Here is a 20,207-nt window from a genome sequence, read left to right as displayed (position 1 = left end):
CCCCTCTAGCGGTGCCTGCCTATTGTGCCGTGTACAAAAGTTAATCTGTGTCGTGTCGTGTGATATGTTGGCAACACACTTCTGGGTTTCTGATAGAGACCTCAAATCGTTTTAAACAGACGTGTGGGTTTAGTTCTGTGTTACTGGTTACCACAATTTAATAGAGTATGCTACAGATATGAGATAAAACATTTTTTTTTCTTGTTTTGAAACCAAAAATTTTTATGGAATTCAAATACGGATGACAGGTTTTTTTCTAATCAGAGCGAAACAAGGTAATAAAATTCACATATTTATAAACCGTGTTTGTGTGTGCATGTTATTGTTTCAGCTGGACCGCGGGCCATTTCCTGACAATGTGGTTTCTCCTCAAGAGGTTAATATGCGATCTGGTTAGGTTGAAGTTATTTTCTTTACTTTCTTTATTTCCAAGTTCACGTTTATATGTCTAAGGCTTATTACTGAGCTAATTTTTAACTCTGTTAAAAATATAATACTTTATTACGGCCGCAACATATAAGTTAGGCTACACTCAGCTCTTATATAAAATGGTGTAGTCGGGCTGTACTGAATCCACCCAACTCTGATATAAGACAAAACACCCAGCTCTTATATAAGCCAGTGTACTAGGGCAGTGCCGAATCCACCAAGGTCTGATACAAGAAAATCCGCCCAGCTCGGATAGCTAACCGCTTCCAGTGAGGAAATGTAAAATCAGCTCAGCATTTCCTCATCAAAGTTCCCTTGATTGTACGAGGTCACTGAAACAAACGGACGTATACTATCAGGACATGACCAAGTTAATGTCATATTCACTCAAAGGGTCGTCTATAAATGACGTCACACTCTATGAGGAATGGGGGGGTCCGTAATTTTGTGACGGTGTGTGATGAGGGGGAGGGGGGGTTCGGATGGTGCGACGTCACACTTTTGCATTATAAAAAAAGCAATGTTAGAAAACGAATTTTAGAAGTTATTTCGCGTTTTTGAAGATTGTTTTAATAAATTGTAATAGGAATTGATTAAAATACTATATTTTGACAGAGTTCAGACACGATTTTGAGGGGGGTTGTAGGCTGAGTTGTGACGTCATTTTAGGGGGGGGGGTCTGGCTTTTTGTGACGAGGGGGGGGGAGGTAAAAATCGTCCAAAAAGCGTGACGGCATTTACGGATGACCCGCAAAGGGAAATGTTTTACATAACTCTCATTCTTTCTTTTGCTTATACTTCATTTATTTTACCAGCGCGGTTTGTTGTGTATGTTAGTGTATTTGTATCTTTGTATGAATCCGTTATAAGCCTAGCTCCGTCTGACCGTCGTTAGTTATACCTGACGTCTCATTATCGATAACAGCGCACTCTGTCGATTTAGACATTTTCAATAACACACCAACTGTGTAGTAGTACTAATATCATATCAGAAAAAAAATGCATATCTCTGTAAATATTCAATAAACATCTTAACAATCTACTCATAATGATTGAAATACTTTTTTAATAAAAAACCCGAACTTATTTATAGAGGCTTTTTAGCATTACTATAAATAGAATATACGCAAGTAACCACCAATCAAAAACTCTTTACATTAACAACTGACCGACTCGCGCGTGGCGTTAATGTAACCTGAATTCAATGACTTATTGACCTGCGTATAGATTATAGATCAATCTCTGTCAAGATTGTCCCCGTTACCTCCCGATATACCTGTGTATTGATCACAAACTTCTTCCAGCAAATCTTGAACCCGGGTCTAAGGAATCTGAAACAAACCAGCTACACAACACGGTCACCGTAGCGTTACATTTTTTTATTCTTTGTTTGACTGAACCACAAGTATTTCATTATGCTTTTTAATGGGTAAATGTATTTACTTGAAGGTGCTAAATTATTGAAGTAAATCCAATCATTCAGACAAAAACGGATTCAAACCATATTCTCGCTTCTGAGTCAAACTATAAGTCTTTATTGTAGATAAATTTAATTGTTCAAATACTAAACGATACCTCTTTTTTCTTCATCATCTTTTGAATTGTAATTTTGGAGGTGATTGCCTTCAACTCTAGTTTCAGCCTGCCTTTCTTTATTTTTCCATATAAGAACAATCTGCAAAGCCGCAGTTGTTTTGATTTTTGAGCTTTCTCTTCTATACTGGTTGCTATCCCCAGCTATAGAGCCTCATCTGCCCGGAGTTCAAGCTCGAGACTTTTGGAGTTAGCAGCTATGAGCTCTCCGGTCCGACCAAGCCGTCCTCTTTAACGGATTCGAACCATGTAAGATTGAGTGACAAACAAAGAACAAATCACCTAATTGTGCACATATCACATATCAAATGTAAATACGCTCTTAATTTTGCAAGCCGGGACAAATTATAGGGACGTCTGCTACTTAACAGGACGTCCTATGACGTCAATGACGTCCTATCTAATCTAGAGAACTCAGACCTTTAACCTACTTTTGACTCGGAACCACGATACCTCTTTGTTTGTTTCCCTAAATCGATTTATTTTTACAAAGGTGATTTTTTAATATCCTAACCCCCCCCCCCCCCCCAACCTGTCAATTAGCACCCACAAAACACCCAATAAAAACATAATAAAGTTAAGTTTTCAACATGTTTCATTTATGTTGTGATATATTTTATCTAATATTAAATTTACATTAATGTGTAAAATCCGATTTCTGTAACACGATCAGTTAAAATCCCATGTTTTCAAGTCAGTCTAAAACATAGACTTAGCTATTCCCACACCTATCCTTTCAATTTAAATGTTAAAGTTCTATCGCAAGAAATACACATATTAATATTCTATTCGATTATTTTGCGTGAAATTTTTACAAAGTAGCACAACCCGATCGATTAAGCAGATCTTTTCTTAAGCCTTATAACCAATCAATATTCTATATCGATCTTCCTCCAAATCCGTGAAGTGATTTAATACGTTTTTTTTTAAACAGCCGGTGACAGACTGCAACCTACTGTTCCCCCCGTTAAACAGTTCAACTGTCTGGCGTTCCAATGTGTTTTTTGTCTCCCTTATTGAATCGTGCAGGGTGATCTCCCTTTGACGGGAATTTTTTTTTTTTATAATTATTTTGGGGGGAAATCGGGGTGATTTTTTCTTGTCCTTGTATGTTAGGCACCGCATATTGCTAGTGTATGGAGTTTTCATGTCACTGGATGTGTTTTTACTGAGGAACCGGTGTTTCAAGCAGATTAACCTTTAGCAGGGAAATTAGCTTTCATTTTTTTTTTATTCAAGTCTTTACTATGTAGGAGGTGAGCAGTTTTCTATCTACTTGTATAAAAATGTTATACTTTTTTTTTTCTTTCTTTTTTTCCATCTTTTTTTTTCGCCTCAGACACGTAATTTATAGCGTCAGTTGTGTGTTCGCTTTAGTATTACAGTTTTCATCATCGGCTTGTGAGGACTGATACAGATTTACAATAGTAATATTTCTTTCTTACTTGTAGCCTGCTTTCATGCATTTAAGATGGTTTACTTATACGTAGATCTAATACAAAACGTCTAAATATAAAGAAAAAATAAAAATTAAAAACCAACCTGAAACTGAAAATGCAAATGTGTAATTAAATGATGATTCAAGGGATTTTTTTTTCTCGGCGTGCGTGGTGGGCTGAGTATACAAACTCCAAAGTGAATAAGTATTTGATACAACCCATAGTTTTAATATCATGTTTTGGTTTAAGACTAGAGTTGTGTTTACTAGGGTAGGTTCAGTGTTAAGCTTAATACATGTTGCTGGATTTTGAAATGTTTTGTTTTAAATAGTATGTGTTGGTGAAGGTGTTTCAGTTCATGGAGAAGTTCGTTATTTACTTACAACACCCAACGATTGTTATTTTGGGTAATTAATAATTGTACCACTAATGGTATGGATTGAAATTTTTTTTTAATGTATTTAATTTACCTCCCTTTACGTTAGCAACTACATTCGAGCGCCACCTGTCGTATTGGATTATCTTGATTACGTCATAACACGTTCATTAGACACATTGATTTCACGCTGTTGGCTGGGGGGGAGGGCAGTACACAACGTTCAAACAAGTGCTGTTGTTGTTTTGTTTTGTTTTTAATAAAAACTGCACCGCACAAAGAGTTTATGGACGGAGTAGCCTAGCGGTAGAGAGCTAGAGAGCTAGACTGCTAACCGATAAGTCAGTAGAACGTCCCTTAGTCTACCCAGCTCTGATGGGTACCTAACTCAAGTTAGCCAAGGTAGAGCTGGCTGAGCATAGTGCTGACAACACTATCCCTTCATATGCCGAGGTCACAGAAACAGGGTGAGCATGACCCATAGACTGTCAGGTTTGGAAGGGGAACTTTGAATAGAGTTCACCTTTAAGATGTGTTGTTGTTGGGTTTAGGATTAAGGATGAGAGGATGAACAGGATTAGATTAATTAACGAAATTTTGTTACCAGTCTTCATTCTAAAAGCTTCAGTTACGGGTTATCAAGAGGTTTCTAGGGTTTTAGAAAATTAAGAGAGGTTCATTTTTGTAAACGTTACATGCAGTTAGAGTTAGGATTTGGTTAGAATACGAATATTAGACAGCACGAATATTATAATCTAACAAACAATATCACGAACTTTACAACACACAACACAAAATAAAACACGGAAAATACAACACACATTACAACAAACCAGGCATACCAACACCCCATATTATAACACCACATATTACAACACCCCATATTATAACACCCCATATTATAACACCACATATTATAGCACCCCATATTATAACACCCCATATTATAACACCACATATTATAACACCCCATATTATAACACCACATATTATAACACCCCATGTTATAACACCACATATTATATCACCACATATTATAACACCCCATATTATAACACCACATATTATAACACCTCATATTATAACACCTCATATTATAACACCCCATATTATAACACCCCATATTATAACACCCCATATTATAACACCACATATTACAGCACCACATATTTCAGCACCACATATTATAACACTCCATATCATAACACCACATATTATAACACAAAATATTATAACACCACATATTATAACACAAAATATCATAACGCCACATATTATAACACCACCTATTATAACACTACATATTATGTTAATAACACCACATTTTATTACACCACATATTACAGCACCACATATTATAACACCTCATATTATAACACCACATATTATAACACCCCATATTATAACACCACATATTATAGCCCCCCCCCATGTTATAACACCACATATTATATCACCACATATTATAACACCCCATATTATAACACCACATATTATAACACCTCATATTATAACACCTCATATTATAACACCCCATATTATAACACCCCATATTATAACACCACATTTTATTAAACCACATATTACAGCACCACATATTATAACACCTCATATTATAACACCCCATATTATAACACCCCATATTATAACACCACATATTACAGCACCACATATTACAGCACCACATATTTCAGCACCACATATTATAACACTCCATATCATAACACCACATATTATAACACAAAATATCATAACACCACATATTATAACACTACCTATTATAACACTACATATTATGTTAATAACACCACATTTATTATACCACATATTACAGCACCACATATTATAACACCACATATTATAACACCACATATTATAACACCACATATTACAACACCACATATTACAACTCACCACACATTTAGACATGATGTATTACAGCACATCATACGTTAAAAACAAAACAAAACACATTACAACATGTTACACATAACACATTACAATATGTTACACATCATAATGCACCACACTTTTAAACACACCATACATTACAACACATTACACACAGAAAGAACTCTTAAGCATATAATGTGTATACAATGATTACAACGTGAAAAAGACACGCGATGTAAACAAGATCACAACAAACATCTCATTTTTGTTCGACAAACGAGCCGCTCACAAAGCTAACATGGTTCGTAAATCGAATCACAGATCGTAACCCGAACTACTGTTTACAATACTCCAGGAAACACATCTAAAATGAAACTACGGAAACACTTAATTTGACAAATCATCAACCTACTAATCACCAACACCACGTCAAATTACTCCACAACCACACAATTTTATATCTGAACTCTGTGGTTCTGCATTTTCAAATACATTTTCTTAATTTGCTTTTTATTACGTGAGTTGTTAACGGAATTTTCTTGTTAAAACCACAAATACAAAAAGATCTCAATACCTGCTATTGAAATCGTTACAACATAACGATTCATTTGGTATAAAAACTTGTCTTTTTAAATTAGATGTAGGCCTATCTACCAGATATGCTAAAACTAACTTCCGCCTTTGGTTCATACAAATCTTAGATAATTCTAAACGTCATATTATTATTATGTCAAAGCCAGGCCTTGCCGTACGTGTTATGTATGACTATCTGTTTGAACAACATAAAAGATTTGTCTCAAGTGTCAATATACTTAACAATCTACCCCATACACCAACCGCATACTTCGTCTCTACGGGGCGAACTAGACGGCTGGTTGATAAGTCTTGGCGCTACGCTGATATACACTGGCAGTGTTATTATGCCTGTATAAACCTATATGTTGTAAGGGCGGTTTAAACCTGCAGGTTCTAAAGACGGTTTGAACCTGTAGGTTCTAAAGACAGTTTAAACCTGGATGTCCTAATCTAAAGACAGTTTGAACTTGTAGTATCTGAGAACAATTTCAAACTCAGGTTCCCGGAAAACATAATGATGTATGTGTGCTATTTGTAAATCAGGGTGTTAATGATGACACTTATGGTGTCCAGGTAGTGTTGGTGACGTTTATGGTGTAAGGGTGTTGTTGGGGACTTAAATGGTGGCAAGGTGTTGTTGGTGACTATAATCGTGTCAGGGTGTTGCTGGTGACTGTAATGGTCAGGGTGTTGTTGGTGTCTTTAATGGTCAGGGTGTTGTTGGTGACTTAAATGGTGTCTTTGTGTTGCTGGTGACTAAATGGTGTCATGACGATGTTGGTGACTTATGGTGTCAGGATGTTGTTCGTGACTTCAGTGGTGTTAGATTGTTGTTGGTGACTTTAATTGTGTCATGATGTTGTTGGTGTCTTTAATGGTGTCATGATGTTGTTGGTGTCTTTAATGGTGTCATGATGTTGTTGATGACTGATGGTGTCGGGTTGTTATTAGCGACGCCAAAGTTGTTTGGGTGTTGTTGGTGGTTTTAATGGTGTCAGGGTTTGCTGGTGGTTTTTAATGGTGTCTGTGTTTGCTGGTGGTTTTAATGGTGTCTGTGTTTGCTGGTGGTTTTAATGGTGTCAGGGTTTGCTGGTGGTTTTAATGGTGTCTGTGTTTGCTGGTGGTTTTTAATGGTGTCTGTGTTTGCTGGTGGTTTTAATGGTGTCTGTGTTTGCTGGTGGTTTTAATGGTGTCTGTGTTTGCTGGTGGTTTTAATGGTGTCTGTGTTTGCTGGTGGTTTTAATGGTGTCAGGGTTTGCTGGCGATTTTAATGGTGTTGCTGGTGACTTTACTGGTACATTTAAAGACGGTACGGCCATCTAATTTCTCTCTACCCATGTAGCCTCTCTACCTATGTAGCCATTTGCTACCTATGTAACCCCCTCGCCACCTATTTAGCCTCTCGCTACCTATATAGTCCACATGACATTTGAATGTTTATAAATAGCACACACAAAAATCACTTATGACAATTGTTTGTTTTTTACGTAACCAGCCAATATCAGGAGACACTCTGTAACTAGGAACCAATATTACAATCGATCGCCCAACGGTACACACACAATGAACATTCGACTTCCAAACGTTCTTTCTTTTTTCGGCACTAAAAAAAAACTTTGTGGGGTGGGTTATGGTCGAAATATGGAAATCTCCCTCGAGTACCTTTGTCTCTGGCCAACGAAAGTGACAATAAAAAAATGTCTCCGTCGTAAAATGTGACGTCGCTCGGGGATTTAATTGTAAAATCGGACTCAACGCCCGGATCACTATACGGCTCTAGTTTGTAGATATTAAATGACGCATAAAGCTTATCTCCAGGATATGTCTTTGTATCCGTCTCAGATAGTATGCCAGTGTATCAGGTGGCTTTCAAAACTTAGAAAATAATTACGAAACAAGTTTAAATTACAGGTCGATTTCTGTTTCATTCTCAATAGATTTTTTTTTTTTTTTTGCTGCCTTACGAGTAACGGGCCTTGAATAATAAAAAGTGATCTAAAGCTGATTTACCTATTCCGACATTTAAAATTAATAGCATGCAGAATATACATGCTCGATTGTGAAGCTCGGCTACAAAAAGAAAAGATTCAAATGAATTTTTTAAACAATTTTTATTCAAATATAAATCCCACAGACGTAGGCCTACGTCTATACTACCTTTAGATGATTCATAAGGATTAAACATAATGAATAGTGAAAGATAATTCGAGTCACATTCAAACATCATCAATACAATATTGTATCCTTGCAGTTCGGTTTTTTTTTGTTTAGATATTGGTTTCTAGCGTTACTGTTTTTAGAAGTCTTTATAATGACAGTATGTTCACAGATTATACTTAGACTTCCTGTTTTCATGACGACAGTATGTTGACATAAATTATACTCAGACTTCGGTCTTCAAGAAGACAGTTTGTTGACATAGATTAAACTGAGACCGCATGTCTTCGTGAAGACAACTTGTTGACATAGATTAAACTGAGACATTATGTCTTCGTGAAGACAGTTCGTTGACCTAAAATTATCTCCCAAAAACCCACTGAATTTAACACAATAAACAGAGATAAAAGTTTACTTCCTGGTTTGAGACGAATGCGCAAAAGGCACTAATCCATATTTTAGCTTGATTTGGTACCGTGAAGAGCTTGTTTAACTCATGTATTTAATCCATATCTCATCTTGAGTCGTACCGTGTCGTGTGTTAGGTATTTAATCCATATAACAGCTTGATTCCAGATCGCGTATTGTTAAACCCATGTATTTAATCTGTATCTCATCTTGATTCCATGTCGCATGTTGGTAAACTCATGTATTTAAATGTGTTTTGGTTCCAGTGGACAAGCTGACCCCACATGATGCCAGGCAGGGAGCTACATGTTCCAGTAAGTTGATCACATAATACACCTCACATCCGAAAAAAACAATTATTGTAACGACAGAAATTGATCATGACTACGGAGTTGATCACATAATACACCTCACTGCCGCAACAAACAACTATTGTAACGACAGAAATTGATCATGTAGAACCTGGAACCTTAGTTTATTACAAACATATAATAACTGTAACAATTAACTGGTTAGATTGTATAATTGATTTAGCGAGCAGTACTCAGTACCCAGCATTGGTTTAAGCAGTCAGTTGAAGAAAATATATTAGTTTTGGCATCATTTAAAGAGCTTATCATTAAAGTCCTTTAATAGTGTGGTCAACAATGTTTATGTAAATTGTATTTTTTAATTAGTTATTAACTTACCATAATATACGTTTTAGTCTGTGATTAATTAATTAAATTTATTTAAGAAAAAATAAAGGTACCGATGATTTGAAGGAGTGAAAAGTAAAATTAGGTCCAATATTGTATGTCGGTGGGACGGCTTGGCCTAAGCGGTAGAGCGCTAGACTGCTAACCCGAAAGTCTAGAGTTCGTATCGGGGTCCAAGTCAGTAGAACGTACATGATTCCACCTAGCTCTGATAGGTACCTAACTCAGGTTAGGAAAAGTAAAGGCGGCTGGGCAAAGTGTTGACCACACCTTCCCTTCATATGCCGAGGTAAAAAAAACACAGTGACTCTACTTCAGCAGTCCGTTGCATCGCTAGGCCTAAAGAGGATTCTTTACTTTTTTTTTACTTAATATATGTGGGAAATAAATGTTCTATTGAAATTAGATCTAGTAATGTGTGTCGGAAATAAATGTTGATGTGTTGAAATTATATGTAGTTCTGTGTGTTGAAAATAAATGTTCTTGTGTTGAAATTAGATGTAGTTCTGTGTGTTGAAAATTTTTGTTAAAATTAGATGTAGTTCTGTGTGTTGAAAATAAATGTTCTTGTGTTGAAATTAGATGTAGTTCTGTGTGTTGAAAATTTTTGTTAAAATTAGATTTAGTTCTGTGTGTTGAAAATAAATGTACTTGTGTTGGAATTAGATGTAGTTCTGTGTGTTGAAAATAAATGTACTTGTGTTGGAATTAGATGTAGTTCTGTGTGTTGAAAATAAATGTTCTTGTGTTAAAATTAGATGTAGTTTTGTGTGTTGAAAATAAATGTTCTTGTGTTGAAATTAGATGTAGTTCTGTGTGTTGAAAATAAATGTTCTTGTGTTGAAATTAGATGTAGTTCTGTGTGTTGTAAATAAATGTTCCCGTGTTTTGTGTGACTAGGATAACCTGAGAGTCACAGGGCGTGGCCTGTCCCCAACCCCCAACGGTTCGACTGCTAGCTCTGACGACGTGGCCATGTCGCTGACATCTAGGAGCTCCATGTCGGAGGACGAGGATCAGAAGAGTGACGACTACACCGTTCTGGATGGCGTCAGGTGGGTACCACGTGACATTTTGGGCGGCGGCAGGTGGATGGGTTGTACCATGTCACTTTATGGGTGTCTGTTGGGTGGGTTGTACCACGTGACTTTATGGTTGGCGTCAGGTGGGTGGGTTGTATCACGTGACTTTATGGACGGCGTCAGGTGGGTTGTACCACGTGATTTTATGGACGGCGTCAGGTGGGTTGTACCACGTGATTTTATGGACGGCGTCAGGTGGGTTGTACCACGTGATTTTATGGACGGCGTTAGGTGGGTTGTACCACGTGATTTTATGGACGGCGTCAGGTAGGTGGGTTGTACCACGTGACTTTATGGACGGCGTCAGGTGGGTTGTACCACGTGATTTTATGGACGGCGTCAGGTGGGTTGTACCACGTGATTTTATGGACGGCGTTAGGTGGGTTGTATCACGTGACTTTATGGACGGCGTCAGGTAGGTGGGTTGTACCACGTGACTTTATGGACGGCGTCAGGTGGGTTGTACCACGTGACTTTATGGACGTCAGGTGGGTGGGTTGTACCACGTGACTTTATGGACGTCAGGTGGGTGGGTTGTATCACGTGACTTTATGGGCGACGTCAGGTGAGTGGATTTGTACCACGTGATTTCATGAACGGCGTCCAGTGGGTGAGAAAAAAAGAAAATGAAATAAACTTTCTTTCGTTGATAAAAGCATTGGACGCTTATGAGATCTCTTACATATTTTAGCGATCACATCTTTTTACTGTTATCAATGCATTTGAAAGCTTATTATTATAATTTTTTTTCAATTTGTTGATTTAAATTTGAAAACCGCTGCTGAAAATTACGTCGTTATTTTTAAAGTTTTAATTAATTATTATAAAGAAACGTTATTCTGAAACTGAGGTTAGCTGTAAATCTTGATCAAATTAGCAGATTTGTTATGGTAAAGGGGAGAGGTGGTACGTCCAGTTAGGCATATTTTACTAAATAGAATATTTGACCTCATAAGTTTTAAAGTTATTTTTTACCACGTAAATACAACATCGTGTTTTGTGTTGTATGACCCTATTTACCAAGTAAAATACAACATTATATTGTATGTTGTTGGCCATGGCCCTACGTCTTAAATACAGATCGTAGCTGGATGCACTAATGTCACAAGGCGGAGAAGGGGTGGGGTGCGGTCCGCACAGGTGACACCAAATCGAAAAAAAAAAAGTGTCGGATGTACGGTCAAATAAATGTTTTACCCAGTTAAAGTAGTAAAATAGAAGCTTCTTCCATACTATTTTGTATTTCCGTTTTGGTGTCAAGCTTTTTCCATAAACACCAAACCGAAAATACAATTTTTTTGGAGATCGAGGGGCTGGGGGGGGGGGATTGTCAGTTACCGTACTGAGTGATACTCACTGAACATGTATGTTATGATGCATGTTTGACTAGGGCAATGGGTGCGCATGATTGATGGTGCGGCCGTATATTGAACGAGTGAGTATGTGACGCTGTACGCAAGAAAGTGACGTTTTAGTGTGAGTTCGTTGTTGCCAGGGAAGAAGATTGAAGTTAGTCTTGTCCGTGTTATGTTAGAGTTAGGTTGTCTAGTTGTAGTATCGTTTATCCAAGCTGTCCGATGTCCATTTCTTATTGTGCAATAAATAGAGTTAGTAATCGATGTCGTTCTGTCAAATCCTTCGTAAGCGTTGATGTCGTCGTGTCTCAAGATATACTGTAGCATAGCTAAACATAATCAAATGGTAGTGATATGGAAAGATGGTAGTGGATCAGGTAGTTGTACCCTCTCACTGCATAACTGTGGTACACATATATAGAACACAGCAGTTATAACATGGTGGAGCAGTATTAACGTGAAACAGCTATAGTAACACGAAGCAGCTATAACAGAATGAAGACAGCTCAAGCAGTATAACAGCATGAAGTAGTATTGCAAGGCGAAGTAACTTAAAAGCACTTAGAAGCTAGTCGACGGAAATAACATCTAGAATCTAGTCAGAAAACGCTATCAGTGTCTAATCAGTCAAGTTCCATCGACATAATTTTCGTACGGACTATGTCTCTGTGATATATGAACTGTTATTGTGAAAATCGTGTGTGAAAACCCATGTTGAAGACTCGTGTGTGAAGACCCGTGCTAATAAGACTCGTGTGTGAAGACCCGTGCTAAGAAGACCCGTGTTTGAAGACATATGTATGAAGACCAGTTCTATGAAGACACGTACCCTGTGAGGACCCGTGCCATGAAGAACCGTGTGGGGAGAACATGTGATGACCGTGTTGTGAGGACCCTGACGTGAAGACCGTGCTGAGAGGACCTGTGTTGTGAAGGACAAGGGGACCTGTGTGGGAAGTGTGTGTTGTGTGATGAAGCCGACGATGATACCCAAGTTCTACAAACTAGATAAGTAGTACCTCTTCATATATTTTTTAAGTAGTAGGCATGTACATGAATTTTTTTTTTCTCTATTACGTCTTAGTGGAACCAAAAACTGTAGTGATTAAGCAGAGGCTGTGAGTATTGTGAGCCCATTGCTGTGTTATGCTAATGAGGGTTGTTGTATGATAAGTAAGAGATCAGTATTAGTGATAATTGATATTGTTATAGTTAATGTAGACACGCCGGTTTGAGGGCGGTGTTATGTTGTTGACAAGATGATGCCACTATGATCTGGATTTGATTTATTATAATGATATGATTTTCAATGTATTATATGTGATGATATGTTATCCTATGAGGTTTGTTTTCTTAGCGTAAGGAACCCAGTAGATTAGGATAATGTTGTTTAATGATAATTTGGTGTCGTCACCCGGCCAGCAGGGGTATAGTTCGTTGGTCGGTTGCTTCATCGGTAGTTAGTTGATTTCAAGACTGAGGATGCAGTCAGATTTTTTTTTTGTGTGGGTAGCTCGAGGATGTACCGAGTACCTGGACATGGATTTAAGGGTTCTAGGGAAAATATTCCTCTATGTGATATCGTATTTGGTTACTGAAGATGTTAAGAATTATTATTGGTACATGTCATTGTAACAGGAGATGAATATATGCAGGTGATAAAGTGATTTATGAAATTTGACGTGGCTACTTAATTACTTAGCACTAAATTAACACGTGAAATGTGATTTGTTGTATAAATAATGTATCGTAATTAACAGAAGAGGTACTACATTAGATTAAGTCTAATACATTAGGTTAGAGAGACTATGTTAGATTATGATAACCGAGTAGTAGTGACATGTTGTTTTCCGTTAGAAATAATTTCTTTTCAGTACAACTAAGGTGATGTTTGGGTCGACATTGTGTGGAATCCTGGCCTTACGTGAAGTATGATTGTAGGATGTGTACCCAACTGGTGATCTGAGATGTATACTTTGCAGAATCGTCAAAATATGTTTGTGCGCACGGAGACATGAACTGAACTGGAACTTCAAGAATTAGTTAAAATTGTTTAGCCTTTAAGGTCTATGTGTGAAAGCTACCATAGTTGCTATTGTTAGGTAAAACAGAATGTTGTATTATTGAAGTAATAAATAAAGCTAATGTGATTAGCTTAAAGGGAGAGGGGGGTAATGTTATGATGCATGTTTGACTAGGGCAATGGGTGCGCATGATTGATGGTGCGGCCGTATATTGAACGAGTGAGTGTGTGACGCTGTACGCAAGAAAGTGACGTTTTAGTGTGAGTTCGTTGTTGCCAGGGAAGAAGATTGAAGTTAGTCTTGTCCGTGTTATGTTAGGGTTAGGTTGTCTAGTTGTAGTATCGTTTATCCAAGCTGTCCGATGTCCATTTCTTATTGTGCAATAAATAGAGTTAGTAATCGATGTCGTTCTGTCAAATCCTTCGTAAGCGTTGATGTCGTCGTGTCTCAAGATATACTGTAGCATAGCTAAACATAATCAAATGGTAGTGATATGGAAAGATGGTAGTGGATCAGGTAGTTGTACCCTCTCACTGCATAACTGTGGTACACATATAGAGAGCTCAGCAGTTATAACAATGTATATTATTTACTGTGACCTTACCACGTTAAGCCACAACAGTGTTTAATGTTTTTCTATCCCCCCACCAGAGAGATGAACATGATACTCAACCGACAGATCGAAGTCCTCAGGGACAAAATCCGCATCGACGAGAGAAACTACTGCAGCGACCGGGCTGTGCTGCTAGAGAAAAAAGAGAAGGAGCTGGACGAGAAGGAGCAGAAGATAGAGGAGCTGAGAGAGTCGGTTAGCAGCCGAGATGAGCAGATCCACAAGCTGAGCCGCGCGGGGGTGGAGAAGGACAGGATCATCGCCATGAAGCATCAGGAGATCGAGGCGCTCAGGAAGGCGGTGAAAGAAACACGGGAGTTCGCGCAGAAAATTCAAAGACAGGTGTTATTTTGTGTGTTGATATCTTGGTTTAGGTGTTGTAATCTCTAGTCTGATATGCTGAGGTACAAGCTGTTCATTTTCACAAGAGTTTTCAGACTTAGGGCAATTCTTTTCGTGATTCTGTCTCTGTGTGATGAAGATTTGACCGGCAGCGCTTAAATATTTAAGTAAATCCTTTGACTTTGAGACTTAACGACCTGTAGATTGTAACTCCTCTGACACGATGAAGCTAAAAACGAAGTTATGTCCCTTATTTTATTAGGTTTAACTTTGTTGTCAAAAACAGTATTAAGTAAATAACTTTGTGGTCTATAAACGCAATGGTTAGAATTTGGTTTTAGTATTAGAACAATACTATAAATATTCGCATGTTTCTGAGAAAAAAATTGAATATAATACTCCGTGTATAATTGGAATCCAAAAATTATTCTAAATCAGTATAATAATTTAGTAACTTAAGTCAATAAAACACAGGCCTATACTGAAGGGGTAAACATTTGTCTTTTGCATAAGGTGACAAAAGTTCGCCAGCAGAAGACAAAGTTGGCGGCTGATCCCATGTACCAGAAGCAGAACGAGGAGATCGTTCAGCTTAATGAGGAGATGGATATGCTCAAGGACAAGGTCGTTACCATGGAGATGGAGCTAGAGCGGGCCATGAAGGTGGGTCAGGTCAAGGGCGTTGTTGGGGTGGGGTGATGTAGGTGGGCCAGGGGCGTTATTGGGGTGAGGTGATGTAAGTGGGTCAGGTCAAGGTGTTGTTGGGGTGGGGTGATGAAGGTGGGTCAGGTCAAGGTGTTGTTGGGGTGAGGTGATGTAGGTGGGTCAGGTCAAGGTGTTGTTGGGGTGGGGTGATGTAGGTGGGTCAGGTCAAGGTGTTGTTGGGGTGGGGTGATGTAGGTGGGTCAGGTCAAGGTGTTGTTGGGGTGGGGTGATGTAGGTGGGTCAGGTCAAGGTGTTGTTGGGGTGGGGTGATGTAGGTGGGTCAGGTCAAGGTGTTGTTGGGGTGGGGTGATGTAGGTGGGTCAGGTCAAGGTGTTGTTGGGGTGGGGTGATGTAGGTGGGTCAGGGCGTTGTTAGGGTGAGGTGTTGAAGGTGGCTCAGGTCAAGGTGTTGTTGGGGTGGGGTGATGTGGGTCAGGGGCGTTGTTAGGGTGAGGTGTTGAAGGTGGCTCAGGTCAAGGTGTTGTTGGGGTGGGGTGATGTAGGTGGGTCAGGTCAAGGTGTTGTTGGGGTGGGGTGATGTAGATGGGTCAGGTCAAGGTGTTGTTGGGGTGGGGTGATGTAGATGGGTCAGGTCAAGGTGTTGTTGGGGTGGGGTGATGTAGATGGGTCAGGTCAAGGTGTTGTTGGGGTGGGGTGATGTAGGTGGGTCAGGGGCGATGTTAGGGTGAGGTGTTGAAGGTGGGTCAGGTCAAGGTGTTGTTGGGGTGGGGTGATGTAGGTGGATCAGGGGCGATGTTAGGGTGAGGTGTTGAAGGTGGGTCAGGTCAAGGTGTTGTTGGGGTGGGGTGATGTAGGTGGACCAGTGGCGTTGTTAGGGTAGGATGATGAAGGTCAGTCAGGTAAAGGGCGGTTTTTTTTTTGGTGTGGGGAGAGGAAGGTGATCACATCAGAGGCGTTGTTAGGGTAGGCTTAGGGTGATTGGCATAAATTAGGATTGTATTTAATGTCTATTGTGTCTGATTAGGTGATAGATCAACAGAGCGCCCTGCTCAAGAGCATGGACACAGAAAGACAGGCAGCACAGGCTAAACTCAGAGAGGACCTGGATAAGGCAACCAAGTCCATGCGACATGAGGTTGAGAGGATGAGAGAGGTAGGTAATGAGGTGTTGAGTGGGTGAGTGGTGAATGGTGAGTGGTGAGGTGGTGAGGTGGTGATGGGTGAGTGGTGAGGTGGTGAGGTGGTGATGGGTGAGTTGTGAGGTGGTGAGGTGATGAGTGATGAGGTGGTTAGTGGTGAGGTGGTGAGTGGTGAGGTGGTGAGGTGGAGAGGCAGCACAGGCTAAACTTAGAGAGGACCTGGATAAGGCTACCAAGTCCATGCGACATGAGGTTGAGAGGATGAGAGAGGTAAGTGGTGAGGTAGTGAGGTGTTGAAGTGGTGAGGTAGTGAGGTGATGAGTGGTGAGGTGGTGAGAGGTGAGGTGGTGAGGTAGTGAGGTAGTGAGGTAGTGAGGGGGTGAGGTGGTGAGGTAGTGAGGTAGTGAGGGGGTGAGGTAGTGAGGTAGAGAGGTAGTGAGGTAGTGAGGTAGTGAGGTAGTGAGGTAGTGAGGTGGTGAGGGGGTGAGGGGGTGAGGTAGTGAGGTAGTGAGGTAGTGAGGTGGTGAGGTAGTGAGGTAGTGAGGTGGTGAGGTAGTGAGGTAGTTAGGGGGTGAGGTGGTGAGGTGGTGAGGTAGTTAGGTAGTGAGGTGGTGAGGTAGTGAGGTAGTGAGGTGGTGAGGTGGTGAGGTAGAGAGGCAGCACAGGCTAAACTCAGAGAGGACCTGGATAAGGCTACCAAGTCCATGCGCCATGAGGTTGAGAGGATGAGAGAGGTAAGTGACGTACTAGGGGTAGGTAAGTGGGGGGGTATGAAAAATGTAAACAAAGATAGAGGCATGTAGGAGACGAAGGACGCGGAGATAAATAAGAAGAGAATTTACATAAGGATATAGGTGAACTTGCACTTTACTCAAAAACAGCGTTTCTTTTATATCATTTTTGTGTGAAATATATGTGTCAGTTTATGACAACTGCCGCAGTAGAAAATGTACATAACATGAGAGGCTGGTATTTTATCAAACAGTTTTCCAATTATATGTCGTTCCGTCAGGTGATGAAGCACAACTACGATGAGATGCGGGACATGAAGCGGCAGAACGAGCAGATGAGGGACGACGTCCGGGAAATCAAGGAGATCCTCCGGGGGAACCAGGCGCTCACCGCACGGGAACCGCCGGAAACGAAACCCCCTATAACGCGATCCCGAACTGTCGTTGATGATCGCCTGTTCACACAGCGACCCCAGCCCGAAAACGATTTCGTCGGTCCTGGAAAAATGGTGGGGAAAAGTATGGGGCCCAAATCGAACCGAAACGTTTCAAATATAAACAGCCAGTCTCTGGAGCCTGTTAGGGGAACCTCCCCCGTGAAGGCCCAGCCCAAGACAAACACCCACCAGGCTCAAAGATCTCAGCCAAATTTCCCGGGTGCTCGGCTTGAACCCCAGGCTAGAAGCTCCGTCCGAGCTGTTACGCCAGGGGGCGCTGCCACCTCATCTAATTTAAACTCCAACACAACCAGGAATCTGCTGCCCCCTATCATCTGCTCTGTGCAAGAAGGGGGGATCCTACCCGCGGGTAAGGCTAAAACAACAACTGTAAAGCGAGCTACTACATTTAAAAAATAATGTGCCTCGAAGCATAGTTTCTTAAATTCCAGAGAAACGTGTGTGTGCTTTAAAATAAACCATGCTGATGTTTACCCAAAACGGAACATTTTTTCAACGTTATGGTTTCATTCGGCAGTCCAGAGCTCGCTAGTGACTCAATCTCAGTTCTCATAAAATGACAATCATGATACTTTAGTTTCGTAAGATTCAAGTGCTCGACAAAACTACGAGCTGAAAACGAAACAAAACTTAAATTAGTTTCTTAAGTGCCTTAAATGTCTTGTTGTTCTTTTATATATAAGTCAATTAAGTAGGACCGTTTATTCTTACCGACCTCCTACAAAGCATAAAAAAATAATAATAAACTGACCGTATGATTCCTTAAATATGGCTGACCAAGCATGGATCATTAGTTTATAAATAAGTGGCCACAGAGAATTTAAGGCTTTAAAAGATGGCCCAGCAGTGACTTAGAAATGGCCACGGTCAACAACAGAATGTGGCCAAAGATTAAACGCAGTCTCTGGCCAGCATGTTTAACTTTCACAACATTTCACTAGACAGAGAGGCCATTTTAAGACCCTTTATAGCTTCCCCATTTTTTCTCAGACTGCTGTCTGATAATGCTGAAGACAGTTGTCCCACACACAAGTAAGACATGGGGACTGTCTTACCCATAGTTCCCTAATTTCATGTTGATCATTTTTCATCAGTATTACACAAACAAGAGGCCCGAATTTTTAAAATATATTATTGTCGAAGTAGAAATGTATTTTTTTTTTATTTTCACATAAAAACAATCAACAGAGCATAATTCTTCGATTTATTATGCATTGTTGTTTTTTTTTTTAAATAACTCTTATTCTGAGTTTTATTATTTATTTTTCTATTTGATTTGGTGTTGAATCTGTTGGACCATTTATCACAATGATATTTCAGCATGTCATGTGTTTCAGTATTTTATTATATTTTTATATGAGCACACATGTTTATTGATTACAACTTTGTCACATTGAATGTACCTTGTAAATACAACTTCATGCAAGTGTGTGTAAAGTACAGAAGCGATGTTTGTAGCTGATCCTTAAGAGTATAAGTAGTTTTAATTATTCCGTAAATTTGATTGTCAAACATTAAACAAAATTCCTAATATCTTTCATGTGTTGTGGATTTTTTTTAAACAAGATTATATTTAACTTGCTTCCTCTTCGTAGGTCATGGATGGAAACTTGCGAATGGAGTTTCACCCTCTTCTTGACTTCACTTAGTCTTCTTATGCAATATAGGGCCTCTACTATATCCTTCCATTTCGCCCGATCCCCGGCTATTAGTTTTGCTATCTCCTTAAGACATCCCAGTTGGCTTCAGTTCTTCGCAGGTTAGTATTCTGAACCCTCCCCCCCCCCGAAGAAAGTCTAAAAGTCTACCGACATATACTTTTACTAGTGTCCGCCCCGCCCCCCCCCCCCCCCCCCTCTCATCTACCGAACCGATTTGCGTTAAACTTGGCATGTAGGTCAAGACTCATTAGCAATTCAGTGTGATATAAAACTGTCAATTTTTTTTAAAGTGAGATGTTGAATAAAATGTTGAAAAAGTCGAATGTTATGTCAAGGTGCTAAATGTCATGCTGAAGAAATTAAATGTCATGTTGAAGAATTGAATGTCACTTTGAAGAAATTTAATGTCACGATGAATTGAATGATATGTTTTTGTCAATAAATATAAATAATTATTATCTGTCTGTTGCACTACACTTCCGAAAAGCTATAAATCAAACAAAATGCCTGTAATCTTGTTGTTTGTTCTGTAACCGAGGTACTTATTTCCCCATTAATTTATTTATTT

The 20,207-nt window shown here is 39.4% G+C and overlaps 1 protein-coding gene across 2 annotated transcripts; it reads left to right on the top strand.

Annotated features, from left to right (window-relative positions):
- The first annotated feature begins 29 nt into the window (after window positions 1-29).
- On the top strand, window positions 30-19,204 carry LOC131937715 (calponin homology domain-containing protein DDB_G0272472-like). 2 transcript variants are annotated; one of them, XM_059295319.1, is made up of 7 exons: window positions 30-275; window positions 9,138-9,185; window positions 10,470-10,624; window positions 14,682-14,985; window positions 15,499-15,648; window positions 16,675-16,803; window positions 17,802-19,204. In XM_059295319.1, exons 2-7 carry the CDS (start codon window positions 9,156-9,158, stop codon window positions 18,375-18,377), a joined length of 1,344 nt encoding a protein of 447 aa, XP_059151302.1. In that variant the 5' UTR covers window positions 30-275; window positions 9,138-9,155; the 3' UTR covers window positions 18,378-19,204. The 2 variants fall into 2 exon arrangements, with proteins under 2 accessions (XP_059151302.1, XP_059151303.1); XM_059295320.1 differs by lacking the exon at window positions 30-275 and adding an exon at window positions 3,156-3,278.
- The last annotated feature ends 1,003 nt before the right edge of the window (window positions 19,205-20,207 follow it).

Source organism: Physella acuta, unplaced genomic scaffold (assembly GCF_028476545.2).
Source record: "Physella acuta isolate Inbredline_101_S28 unplaced genomic scaffold, ASM2847654v3 ptg000219l, whole genome shotgun sequence".
NCBI classification, from domain to species: domain Eukaryota; kingdom Metazoa; phylum Mollusca; class Gastropoda; family Physidae; genus Physella; species Physella acuta.
This window is presented reverse-complemented; position numbering and strand designations above follow the sequence as displayed.